At 55.5% G+C, this 13,069-nt stretch overlaps 1 protein-coding gene and 1 long non-coding RNA gene across 3 annotated transcripts in view; one reads left to right on the top strand and one right to left on the bottom strand.

Annotated features, from left to right (window-relative positions):
* Nucleotides 1–9,663, bottom strand: part of ATP2A1 (ATPase sarcoplasmic/endoplasmic reticulum Ca2+ transporting 1) — a 19,984-nt gene extending 10,321 nt beyond the window's left edge. Inside the window, exons 1-9 of one of the 2 annotated variants that reach the window (XM_008050694.2) lie at nucleotides 9,272–9,663; nucleotides 8,942–8,959; nucleotides 8,462–8,544; nucleotides 6,949–7,053; nucleotides 6,150–6,288; nucleotides 4,102–4,182; nucleotides 2,237–2,322; nucleotides 1,783–2,080; nucleotides 1,091–1,257 (exon numbers count right to left, since the gene is read on the bottom strand). In XM_008050694.2, the coding sequence (XP_008048885.1) occupies nucleotides 1,091–1,257; nucleotides 1,783–2,080; nucleotides 2,237–2,322; nucleotides 4,102–4,182; nucleotides 6,150–6,288; nucleotides 6,949–7,053; nucleotides 8,462–8,544; nucleotides 8,942–8,959; nucleotides 9,272–9,389 (1,095 nt within the window). In that variant the 5' untranslated portion in view covers nucleotides 9,390–9,663. The remainder of the gene's footprint in view (nucleotides 1–1,090; nucleotides 1,258–1,782; nucleotides 2,081–2,236; nucleotides 2,323–4,101; nucleotides 4,183–6,149; nucleotides 6,289–6,948; nucleotides 7,054–8,461; nucleotides 8,545–8,941; nucleotides 8,960–9,271) is intronic. The other variant, XM_008050695.1, reaches the window with a different exon arrangement.
* LOC103252090 overlaps nucleotides 8,953–13,069 on the top strand; it is a 4,875-nt gene continuing 758 nt past the window's right edge. The window contains exon 1 of the long non-coding RNA XR_002481501.1: nucleotides 8,953–9,048. This is a non-coding gene — a long non-coding RNA (uncharacterized LOC103252090). The remainder of the gene's footprint in view (nucleotides 9,049–13,069) is intronic.

Raw genomic sequence — 13,069 nt, 5'->3', positions numbered from 1 at the left:
TATTTATTTATTTATTTTGTGAGTTGGAGTCTCACTCTGTCACCCAGACTGGAATGCAGTGGCCGCTCCCGGCCACCGCAGCCTCGACCTGCTGGGCTCCAGCGATCCTTCCGCCTCAGCCTTCCAAGTAGCAGGAACTACAGGTGCGCGCTACCACACCCGGCTAATTTTTTTGATTTATTGTAGAGATGAGGTCTCGCCTGAACCCGCGGGCTCAGGCAATCCACTCACCTCAGCCTCCCAAAGGCTTGGGATTACAGGCTGAGCCACCGAGCCTGGCTATTATTTTATACATTTAAAATATTATGCCAAGAAGAGGCCAAAAAGGGTCTGAAGCACAGGAAAGATGAAAAGTCCTGGTTTAGGAAATGCTGTTCATGATCAGTGCGGCCAGGCTCACAAAGCCCTGCCATGGAATGGCTATTCTGGAGGGCTGTCTGTTACACAGGCAAGAGTTCTGGGGGTCACAGAGACTTGGGGTGAAACTCAACAATGACCACTTATTAACTGTGCATCTTAAGGCAAGTCACTGAAGTGGAGCAGAGACTCAGTTTTTTCTCTTTTGAAAAATAGGGTTAATGCCTGAGCAACTTGGTGAGATCTCATCTCTACAATAAATAAAAAAATTAGCTGGGCATGGTGGCAAGTGCCTGTAGTTCCAGTTACCTGGAAGGCTGAGGCGGAAGGATCACCTGAGCCCAGCAGGTCAAGGCTGTGGTGGCCATGAGCGTGCACGTGAGCGTGCCACTGCACTCCAGCTTGGGCAACAGAGTGAGACTCCGACTCAAAAAACAAAAATAAAAAAAGAGACCTTCCCCTAAACTGGCTGTTATGGAGGTTTAGAGACGATGCATAGCAGTGTCTGGTGCAGGGATAGTGTCCGTAGTGAGCTGTCTGACTAGGGCACAAGGGTCCTCTCTGATCCCCTTCGTAGCTGGCAGGATGGTACTCTACCAAATGCCCTTTGAGCATTTTTCAGGCCGAAATGAGAAGCTCCCAGTGATGAAGGGACAACCCCATCTTTGGAGAGCTCATTCCACGCCCCAGAGGCAGTCTTCTGACTGAGAGCATCACCCACACTTCTCCTAACCTTGCAGACAGACATCTGGTTGGTGGTGAGGGTGCCTGTCTTGTCAGAACAGATGACAGAGGTACAGCCCAGGGTCTCTACAGAGGGCAAGCTCCTCACAATTGCATTCTTCTTTGCCATCCGGCGGGTGCCTAAGGCCAGGCAGGTGGTGATGACTGCAGGAAGACCTGTGGGGAGTGAGGTAGGGAGGGAGGGAAGGGATGAGGGAATAATGTAGGGGAATGAAGACCCAGCGTGTTTGGCTAAATCACAGCCCCCAAGATATCAGCTCCTAATCCCTGAAGCCTGTAAATGTTACCTTTATTTTTTATTTTATTTTTTTTATTTTTAGTTGGAGTCTCACTCTGTTGCCCAGACTGGAGTGCAGTGGCCGCTCCCAGCCACCGCAGCCTCGACCTGCTGAGCTCTGGCGATCCTTCCGCCTCAGCCTTCCAGCCTTCCAAGTAGCTGGAACTACAGGCGCACGCTACCACACCCGGCTAATTTTTGATTTATTGTGGAGATGAAGTCTCGCCAAGTTGCCCAGGCGGGTCTCAAACCCGCGGGCTCAGGCAATCCACTCACCTCAGCCTCCCAAAGCGCGGGATTACAGGCTGAGCCACTGAGCCCAGCTTGTAAATGTTACCTTATTTGGAAAAAGATTCTTTGCAGACGAGATTAGCAAATGGGAGGAGAAAGAGAGGCTGCTATACCTTCGGGGATTGCAGCCACAGCCAGGGCCACAGCAATCTTAAAGTAGTAGATGGCCCCACGGAACCAGGAGCCCCCGTGGACAGGATCATTGAAGTGGCCTATGTTGATGAGCCAGACAGCCACGCAGATGAGAGAAATGACCTTGGAGAGCTGCTCCCCAAATTCATCCAGCTTCTGCTGCAGGGGGGTCTTTTCCTGCTCTGTGGCAGCCATTTGGTCACGGATCTTCCCAATCTCAGTGTTGACGCCGGTGGTGGCCACGATGCCCAAGGCCTTGCCAGCTGCAATGTTGGTACCCTAGGAAGGTGAAGAAGGGGCAAGGAATCAGACAAGAGGTGACCCTCATGCCACATCCTCCCAGGCCAAGGGTCTCATCTCTTCTCATGCCGTCATGTTTCTCCCAAACCAGGGCCTCTGGCTTGAGCACATCACAGCTGGCCCTGGATTGCTCACCGAGAAAAGCATATTCTTCTTGTCCTGGTTGACAGCTCGGGGGTCAGGAACAGGGTCTGTGTGCTTGATGACAGATACAGACTCTCCTGTGGAGAAGGGGCCAAGGGGTTTTCAGATGACATCATGTCCTTCCTCCTGACTTCCCGCTCCTAACTCCCTCCCTGCCCAGCAGGACAAGCCCTGGGAAGGACCAGGCAACCATTCCGGAGGAAGTCTGGACTCTGGAAGAAGCTGCTGGAGGCAGATAGTAAGTCCATCACACTTATAGTAAAAAGTCCTTGGTCAGGCACAGTGGCTCATGCCTGTCATCCAAGTACTTTGGGAGGCCAGGCCAGGAGTTTGAGACCAGCCTGGGCAACACAGTGAGATCCTGGGCATGATGTTTCACACCTGTAGTCTTAGCTACTTGGGAGACTGAGGTGGAAGGATCACCTGAGCTCTGGAGGTCAAGGCTGCGGTGAGCTGTGATCATGTCACTGCAATCCAGCCTGGGTGACAGTGAGCCCCTGACTCAGAAAAAAACCACAACTTGATCCAAGTCCTAGCTTGACCACTTAAAAGCTGTATGATCACTTAACTTCCATTTGCTCCTCTGTAAAATGGGGATAAGAATATGTAACCTTCAGGCCAGGCTCAGTGGCTCAGCCTGTAATCCCAGCACTTTGGGAGGCGGAGATGAGTGGATTGCCTGAGGCCGCGGGTTCGAGACCAGCCCAGGCAACTTGGCAAGACCTCCTCTCTACAATAAATCAAAAATTAGCCGGGCATGGTAGCGCACACCTGTGGTTCTGGCTACTTGGACAGCTGAGGTGGAAGGATTGCCAGAACCCAGCAGGTCCATGTTGGGGTGGCCGCAAGGGTGCCACTGCCCTCTAGTCTGGACTCAAAAACAAAAAACAAAACAAAACAAAAAAACAAAAAAAGAAAATGTAACCTTTAGATCAATGTCTTGGTGAAAATCAAATAAGCTGATATATTTGAAAGTGCACTGTTAACGGTCAGGCATGTTCCTGGGAGGGAGGGGTCCTCACCCTTTGACCTTGCCTCCTTCACCCTGACAGCAGGGACTCGGGCAATCATCCTAGGCCAGCTTAGACTTGCCTCCTCAGACCTGGGGCATATTCTCTGGCTCTTCACCCTCTCCCTCCCAGTGGAGAAATAGAAGCAGCTATGGTTTATTTTTTTTTTTTTTGAGTTGGAATCTCACTCTGTCGCCCAGACTGGAGTGCAGTAGCCGCTTCTGGCCACCGCAGCCTCGACCTGCTGGGCTCCGGCGATCCTTCCGCCTCAGCCTTCCGAGTAGCCGGAATTACAGGCATGCGCTACCACGCCCGACTGATTTTTTGATTTATATTGTAGAGATGAGGTCTCACTGCCCAGGCGGGTCTTGAACCCGCGGGCTCAGGCAATCCACTCACCTCAGCCTCCCAAAGGCGCGGGATTACAGGATGAGCCACCGAGCCCGGCTCACAGCTATGGTTTTAAGTATATCTGAACCGCCCCCATCATGTCCCAGAATCTTAAGATTCCTCACTTGAGGATGTCGAAGGATACAGGACAGTTCTCTGGGTGTGTAGGTCCCGATGTCCATGTGGAAGGGATGGGCTCATGGCCATATGGAGAGTAGCACAAATATCCAGCCCTCTCCCATCTCCCATGACCCCTTATGTTTCAAGCTTGTGACAGAGTGAACAAGGTTGAACAATGCCAACATGGCAGCTGCTACAGAGCTGGGAGGAGGGCCTGGTGCTGGGAATTCTCTTTTATCTACCTGGAATCTCATTGCTGTCTGTCCACCCAGCTCCCCCATCACTGCATCCTCCTCCCCATACCCTCCAATCATCCGCCCACCCAGGCCAGCACACCTGTCAGGATAGACTGGTCAACCCGGAGGGTGGTAGATTTGATGGCGAGGATGCGGATGTCTGCAGGGACTTTGTCTCCCACTGCGGAGAGAGTAGGAAAAGGGAGGTCAGTTGGGAATGGAGTTCTCTTCCTTCTTAAGAAAAACTCAATCTACGTCTAACTCCCTCTCCTCATCCATTGTTCAGGTCTCAGGGAGGCCCCCAGGGCTGGGCACCCACCCTGGGTTTGCATCAGACCCTCAGAATGAGTGCCTGCAGCAAGCACTTCCATTGTAACACCCATTCTTACTCTCCCTCCTGTTGAAGGCTTCTCTTCCCACTGGCTGTGGGCCCCGTGCAGGGAGGGTGCAGACCCTCCCATACTGCCCAGTGCAGACCCTCCCCCCCGTGCAGACCCTCCCATACTGCCCAGTACATTGTATGTGCTTGATAAATGTGCCCTGAATGACTGAAGGAAAATTAGGGACAGTCCAGCTACAGGAAGAGCAACTAAAACAGAATGGGAGACCGCGAAACACAGAGAGATAAGACAGAGAGGTGAGGAAGGAAGGGCAAGAAAATAACGCAGAGAAAACGGTGTAAGTTGGAGAGCAGTAGTGTCAGGGCGAGAGAATGAAGTCCACAGCGGGGGAAGACAGGAAGAAACAGGAGAAAAGACGGGAGCTGAGAAAACCAAGGTCAACCAAGAGAAAAAGCAGAGGACAGAGCAGGAGGGAAGCCGGGGAGAGGGAGGTGTGAGCAGGAAGGACGTAGGAGGAAAGGGAGGGGCACAGGCCAGTCACACTCAGAAACCTGACAGCCGGCCTGAGCATCTGAGGGGAGGCGGAAGCCAAGGGTGAGTGAGCTAGGGAGACAGGGGGGATGGGGGCAGAGGGGAGGTCTGCAGGAAACAAGGTGTGAGGGGCAGGACAAGCAACACACATCAGAGGGCTGAGATGGACAGGGATGAGGCGAGGGAGACACACAGGTGGGCAGGGTCAGCACATGGAAGCCACCCTGGGGGAGGGGGCTGGGAAGGCAGATACCCCACCAGACTCAGAGGCCTTTGGAGGAGGCTAAACACTTCTTGGGGCCTCTACCTAATTCTGCCCTGGTTCCACAGCTTTCCTTTCCCTCCATTTCCAAGGTCCTTCCTCTTGGACCAGAGGAAGTGGAGGGAGGAGGTTAGTGATGGAGTTGGGCGGGACACCCTGTCACTCAAGCCCAAGTGATATTTATAGACACTTATGGCGCTGACTCCACACTGTCACCACAGCAAGACAGCCCTGAGATGGGCACCAGGGTCTTCAGGCCACCCTCAATCCCTCTCCCCAAGCTCCCCGGGGTGGTGACTTGGGTGTCTGGTAGAGGGAAAGAGACCTAGGAAGATCCATTCCCCCTGCCAGGATCCTGGAGCTGTGGGAAGACCAGCGCAGGGCAAATATAAAAACCGCTGAAGGGGGCAGAATCCCAGTAATCTTAGCCACCCGGCCCCCACCCCTCCCTGGTCAGGCATTAAGTGTCCCTTGCCGGAGGGGCGGGGCCCCTCCTTGAGCTCCCCTCCTCCCAGGTCCCGTGCTCTCTGCTGGGGCCTGAGTTTCCCTTACATGGCCGGGGGCTTGAGCCTTCGGCTTCCCTCCTCCCTGCTACTCTAGCTCCTTCCCCTCTGAGAGGCCTCAAGGGCACCAAGAGGTCAAGACTGAAAGCTGACCAAGCTTGGGGGTGGGTGAAAGGAGAGGGAAGCCAGGCCTCGGGAGGGGGTGGAGACGGGGCCATTGGCAGGGACTGGGTTCCACCTGTTGCTTGCAAGTGCTGGGTGAGAGGAGGGGGAGCAGGGGTCTGCCTGCAGCTTCAGGGACAGGACTGGCTGTTCCTGCTGAGACTCTGACAGGGAGGGAGGGCTAAGGCTGGAGTGCCCTGGGGTGACCTTCTGAGAAGTCTGGGAAGGAGAAGCAGACACCACCAACTCCTGGATACCAGGATCAGGGGCTGACTTGCCCTTCCCCCTCCTTCTTCTTGGTCTCAAACTCAAAGCCTCTCACCCTGGACCACCCGTTCCCATCACTCACCAGCCACCTCCACAATGTCCCCAGGGACAATATCCCGAGCCTTGATCCTTTGCACTGACTTGCGGTCAGCTCGGTAGACCTTCCCCATCTCAGGTTCATATTCCTTCAGAGCCTCTATGGCATTCTCTGCATTACGCTCCTGAGGGGGTGGGCGGAGGAGAGGAGGGCCATTACAGAGAGGAAGTTCATGGGAAGGGGAGGGAGGGAGATGGAGGAGCAGGAGCCAGGTTCCTGGGGGAAATAGGGTCATCACACAGGAGGCAGGGCTATGCAGTTCTGGCTCCTGGCATGGGGAGGTGACAAAACCCCACCAGGGCAGGTGTGTGTGTTGAGGAAACTGCCACCTACAGCTGTAAATAGGTAAGAGGAATTTGAGGAGGGAAGAAAGGAGAATCAAAGAAAATCATAAAGCAGGACAGAAAAAGTAGAGGGTGATAATGTACTAGGAAGAAGGAAATCAAACTAGCATCTACTGAATTCCTACTGTACACCAGACACAGCCATCATCTTGTTCAATTTCACCACAAGTCTGAGAGATAGGATTATTAGCCCTATTTTATGGATGAGGAAACAGGCTCAGAAGGATGAAGGAACTTGCTCAGAGTCATATAGCCAGCAAATAACAGTGGGTCACAGTCTCCCACCTCTTCCCAACACTCCATCCCATTTCCAAACTGGGCAATAGGACCAGAGGGAAAGGTAAGCCTAGGGGAAGTGATGGAGGAGGAGAAGACAGGAAAGAGGGCCGGGCTCGGGTTCATTGTCAGGACATGAAGGGGGGATGAGGGTCAAAGCTAACCTGCCAAACCCCCACAATGGCATTGGCAATGAGGATCAGGAGGATGACAAAGGGTTCAACAAATGCAGTGACGGTCTCTTCGCCTTCCTCAAACCAGGCCAGCACCTGGGGAGCAGGAGAAAGGAGAGTAACAGTTAATAAAGCTCCAAAACGGGCAGAGAAAGGAAGTGGAAGGAGTCCCAAGACCACTGCAGAGGTGAGAGCATGTGCAGGCGCTAACAGGGTAGGGCATCATGGGGGTGCTGCAGCCCCATCTGTCTCCTGGGCTCAGCCTCATGCATGCACTGCCACCACAGTTATTCGGCGGGAATAGGCCGGCACAGACATGTACAACTAGGGGATTAACTGGGATCGCTGTCAGGTTTCCCTGACCAAGTTGCTGGCTTGTAAGCGAAGCTCAGAGGACACATAGGCCAACTACCCCTCACAGCCACATCCATCCCACGGGAGCCAAAACCCATAGGAAAAACCCTGTGGTCCTCCGCAGGCGCCTGGCCCACCCGCAGCCCTCCCCCACAACCAAGGCAAGGAAGCTCCGATTTCACAAGGGAGCAGGAGGGTAGATAGTGTTACGGGCCCTCCTGCACACGCCCCGCCCCAGCTGTTGCCACTGCCAGGCAACAGGCACAGGCAAATGTCAAGGAGCAAATCTGAGAAGGGAGAAATGAGGCCCTGCCAGCTTATACCCAGGGGCAGATAGGGCCTCCGTTAAGGAGACCAAGGCTCAGGGAGGCTCTTTTGCCTCCGGAGCCTTCTCTTCCAGCAGGACCAAGGTGTCAAGGAAGAAGCTCCGAAATACAGGCGGGACTGCAGGGCTGGGGGGTACCGAGGCGTCACGCTGCAGGGGCTGTGGACGCTGGAGGGGAGCTCCCCACGGGCGTGAGAGGTGGCAGAGCCCCGAGGACAGGAAGGGCAGCCCTGAGGCTGTGAGGGGCCTGGAGAGGGCGGGGGAGGAAGTCAGGGCGGGCGGGTGAGGGGGGCAATGTGAGGGCGCAGGCCTGGGCGCCTTTGGAGTCACCCTCGCGCCGCGGCTCTTTCCCGCGTCTAGGAGCGAGGCTTCCCTCGACCAATCAGCGTCAGGAGTCCGGGGAGGGCGGGGCAGGGACGCCAGGAGGCTCGCGGATTGGCGGAGCACGGCCCGGGGCATGTCGGGAGTAGCCGTGGCCCGGGAGTCGCGGCCGCCGCGGAGCCCTATCGGGAGCCCCGCGCCTGGGGGGTAACCCGAGCCCTCCGAGCCCTTGAAGCTGCTGCGAGGGTGGCTTAGCTTCAGTGTTTTGGCTGAGAACACCCTTAAAGCTTAAAATAAAACCTGCCTGTAGGGTGTGGGAGAGGACAGAGGAGGACGCGAATCACCGGCATCCCCCCACCCCCCGCCGTCTGAAAAATAGGATGCTCAGGGTTTGTTCTAGAGGATCTGGTGACTGGAAGCCCCGCTCTCGGCCTTCGCGAGCAGACTCTCCTGATCCCCCTACTCACTCTTCCAGCCGGCCCCCAGATGCCCTCCCACACTTACAAAGGAAATACAGGCGGCCAGAAGAAGGATTCGCACCAGGAGGTCTTCAAACTGCTCTACCACCAGCTCCCACAGGGACTTTCCTGGGGGAAGAGGCAAGGGGAGGGGCCCCAGGGTTAAGGTCTAGGACTGGGACTTCTAGTTGGGCTGGGGTCCAGGGATTGGAGTGGCCTGAGATCCCGTCAGGAGCGGGGAGGCTCGAGGGTGATGGGAAGGCAGCTGGGTACTCAGAGAAGGGCTGCCAGGAGTCCAAAAACGGGCTCCTTAAAGTGGTGAGCGGTCGTTTAAGGGTTGGATGCTTCAAGGAGAAAGTGCCTTAAAGACTTCTGTCTCTGACAGATCTCTAAGCTTTGGGGAGGGATATTTGCCTTTGGAGGATGGGTATTGGCCCAAGGAGTCTAAGGAGAAGGCAGGGAGAAGGGAGTGGGACTTGAGGGGAGGGAGGGTCATTTATGAGAGCTCAGGGATTCAGTAACTTACCTTCCTCAGCAGGGAGCTCTACCCAAGGAAAAGGAAAAAGAAGAAAAGGACTTATTCATTTGCGGTTCAGCCTCATCCCCCACCACACCCAAGACTTTGAGGCTAAGGTAAGAGAATCAGGCCACCAAAAGGACATCTGAGGTTCATCAAGGTCATCCCATAAAACCTCCCAAAACTCTGGGTCTTAGGAACCCTGTTTCTCAGTATCCTCTTCTAGAGCTCTTCCCTAAGATACCCAGGAAGGAGAATTGTGTGTGTGTGTGTGTGTGTGTGTGTGTGTGTTTGGGGTGCAGGAAGGCATTACCAGTCTCTCTTCCAAGGGACACTTACCATTGGGGCCATATTTCTCCAGATGCCGCTTCACTTGGTCTGGGGTGAGGCCAGTGGTTTCGCTCACCCCAAAATGGGCCAAACATTCCTCTGTGGTCTTGGCATGTGCAGCCTCCATTCTGCGCCCTTCCTGGGGGCCAGGGGGCGGTGTGTTCCTTCTGCGGGGTTCTCACTTGTGTAGGGGTCTTCCTCAGTATGTCCACCTGCCTGTCTGCCTGGGTTTCTTCCTTTTTCTCTCCTGCCCCGCCCCAGGTTTTTCTTCCCTCCACAAAGCTCTGACCCCCCGTCCCACTTGCAGCAGCCGGCCACCCCCCCCAGCCCCCAGCTGGTCCTTATGAGGGAGCAGGGGGTGGCCAGGCTCCCCCCTCCTCCAGATCAGGGATTGGCTGGCTGACACTCCAGCAGGAGGGGTCAGAAGAGAGAGATATTTCTGCTGACAGAGGGGGAACAGTGGGGCTGCAGCCTGAGATGTCACTCATGAGGGAAGCAAAGGTGGCCCCGGCCCCAGGAAAGGGGGGTCAGGGAGAGACTTCACTTTTTGTCATCTGCCACTTATCCCGTCCCCGGTGCCTTGACTTCCCCAGTTGCACTGAATTTCATCCCCCTGATTCTTCCCTTAAGCCTGCTTCCACTCCAGGACCTCACCTTTCACTTGCCTCACCCCCCTTCCTGTCTCATCTGCCCTGAACCTGTTTCTATGGCCACGGTCTCCCTCTTTCTCACCTACTTTGTTCCAGGAGGAGCAAAGATACTCCAAGCCTTTGGGGGACTGGAGAAGGAAGAACATCTTTTGGGGACCAGAGGAAGTGGCTCTAAAGGGACAAGGGGAAATAAGGAGGGGAGAGGGTCAAGGGAACAGGGCAGAAGATGGTAACCCTACCCTAGGGAGGGGTTGCTGCAGCCATCAACAAGGGATTTAGTGTCCAGGCCCTGGTGAGCAAAGCCAGCACTGCCTGTCTCTCCCCTAAACTGCCCCCGCGTCCGTCACTCTAACTCGGCCTCTGGGAACATAGCCCTCAGGGCCCCCCCCCATCCCCGACAGGGAATCCCCCCCCCAAGAAAATGGGACACCCAGGCAGCCGGGTAACCCAAGAGGCTACAAAATGTGCTGATGGCAGAGGGGGAGGGATAACTGTTTCAAGATGGGGCAGGGTCACCCCAAGTCATGGAATGAGGGTCACATCATGCCACACTGTACTTTCTTTAACTCAAGGGGTTTACATGGCAGACCCCAAAGGTGTTTGGGCCTCACTTCACTCCAGCCCTGCTGCATCTGTCCTCAAGAGGGAATAGGATCAGGCCTGTGCTCAGAAGCTGGGCATGCTCCAAGAGAGACGTCAAGGAATGGGCCCTGGGGAAGCTGAATAAAGCAGAGGCTCCCGACTTCAGGAATGGGGAGAGGCAGATTTCTGGGGTCAAGTCTGGGGAAGATGAGGACAGAATAGAGCTGTGGAGGAGAGAGAGGAAAGACAGGGCCACCAGGGCCTGAGGGAAGTCTGAGGAGCGGTGGGGAAAAGAGACAGCAGGGAGCTGACTAGCGGCAGCCAGGTGGGCGGGGACCCCAGCGCTGGGTGCAAAGCCACAAGTTGTTGCTGAGCGGCTGGACCTGGTGTCAGCTTCCTCAGAGAAGCAGCTGCTTTGAACCACTCCTCCCTATCCCTGCTCCAGGATGGGGGCGTCTCTTAGTTACCACCAGGGCAGCTGCTGCAGGAGCAGAGGGAGGGTACCATGGGGGTATGGGCAGGGGAGGGAAGACAGGCAGAGGCTCAATGACAGTAATGGTGAAAGGTCAGTGAGAGGAAGGAGCCTGGTGACCCTGGGCTCAAGTCCTTCCTCTGTCTAGGCCTCAGTTTCCTGAAATGAATGTGGAGTATGGACTACCAAAAGGGTTCTTCAGACTGCTTCCTCCTCTGGGGCTCAAGCTACAATGCAGACAACAGTAAAGGAGAGGCGGGCAAAGAAGGGGGGGCCCCCACTTTTGAGAAGGGGGTTGGAACTTGAGCATTTAGCCTCTCAGTTGCATCCCTTCTGCCTGGACTTGGGGGAGGCACACCCTCCTGGGTGAGTTGAGGACAAGGTGCTGCTTCCCACCCCCTTTTTGGTTCCAACAAACCCCTCCCCTGAAGCGGAGTCCTGCTGTGACCCGGGTGGTGGTGGGAGCTCAGACAGTGGGGTGTGAGTGCTGGGGGTCCCATCGACAGGCGCCTCCACCTGGCCCAGCACCCACTTCAGGCTGGAGTCAGACTCAGCACCTGCCAAGCCTTTTGGCACTGGCCGGCGTCTCCCCACTGGCACCTGGAGAAGTGACAGGGGCTACTGTCTTACAGCAGCAGGAATGCCCAAACATGGAGAGGGGCAGACAGAGAGAGGGGCAGCTTCAAGCGAGTTGAGCGCATGAGGCGAAGGGCAGGAGGCAGGCTGTACGGGACACTCCTGCCAACGGAGCTTTAAGGTTATTCATTCTACCAGCCCCAGCTTCCCAGAGGGGGAAACTGAAGCCAGAGAGAGAATGCCACCAGCTAGGAGCTGCAAAAGGATTACCATTAGAGAGGCTGTGGGTGTGAACTGGGATGGAGGTTAAGTGATGAGGTGCCCTCTGGCTCCCTTCCCACTGGGGTCTCCAAGTCCAGGGCTGGAAGGCATTCCTCCTCTCATACCTGAGGGCTGGAGCTGAAAGAATGGAACAGACCCAGTTCTGAAGGACATGGAGACAGGGCCAGGCCAATCCCTGACCAGTTCCGAACTTCACTTCGGTTTAACCATCTGCAAAGAACAGCTTAGAGGGAATGTCTCTCAGGCTCCATCAGCCACTTCATATCAGTCTGGGGAGTGGGTGGGCATCCTCGTATTCCTCCCCTGCGGGATCTTTGGAAGGCAAGTCTCTGAAGGCTGGCAGGGTTTGGGGGAGGGGGAGCCTCAGAGCACCAGTTGCTGCTAGATTAGGAGAGATCAGGCCCTGCTTACCCTGGGGTGTCACAGCCTGAGCTTGCCATCTCACACTGAGAACACAGCACCCAGATCTCCAAAGCATCGCCCCCTTCAAGGCCAATTCTATCCCCAGTCTCCTGAGGCCAAGGTTTGGGGAGCCCCAGGGCTTAGACAAAACAGGGCGAGGCAGCAGGCTTCCCCCAGCTAGCCCCCAGCCTGGGTGGCCCACGAGCCCAGCTGTCTCCTGTCCATCTCCCGACAGGACACAAGGCCCAGAATAGCAAGGTCATGAGCATGGGTAGGGCCTCCTGGAGGTGGGGGCTGAGGCTGAGGGGCACGAGAGTGTCCACTCCATGCTGCCTGGGAGGGAGAGTGAGGCAGGATGTATGAGGTGAAGCTGAATGGAGGTGGGGAGGGGACAATAGGTGGGATTCCTCAGACCCTGGCCCCTTCTTGCTGGCACTCATGCCCCCACGGCAGGGAAGCCCAGGAGTGCCCTCTGTTGGAGAGCACAGCTGCTGCTCAGGAAGACTGATTATGAGAGCAGTGTTTAATTGCAGGAGGGGGGGCGCTGGCAAGGGGAGGAGGTGCTGCAAACTCAAATGCCCACAGGGCCAGGCACTTCGGGTAGTGAGATGAGCTGGTAGAATGAAGTAGATGTGGAGGCGGACCCGTGCAGCTGATGTTCTGATTTTTAAGAGAAGCCAGTAATCTGAATTTTTATGTGAAACACAAATGGAAATATTATGCAGGTCAAATAAATCATGTTAACAGTTCTGACTTGGATGAAACTTTTTTTTTTTTGAGTTGGAGTCTCACTCTGTCGCCCAGACTGGAGTGCAGTGGCCACTCCCGGCCACCGCAGCCTGA

Source organism: Carlito syrichta, unplaced genomic scaffold (genome assembly GCF_000164805.1).
Source record: "Carlito syrichta isolate Samal-C Ts95f unplaced genomic scaffold, Tarsius_syrichta-2.0.1 Scaffold153593, whole genome shotgun sequence".
NCBI lineage: Eukaryota > Metazoa > Chordata > Mammalia > Primates > Tarsiidae > Carlito > Carlito syrichta.
This window is presented reverse-complemented; position numbering and strand designations above follow the sequence as displayed.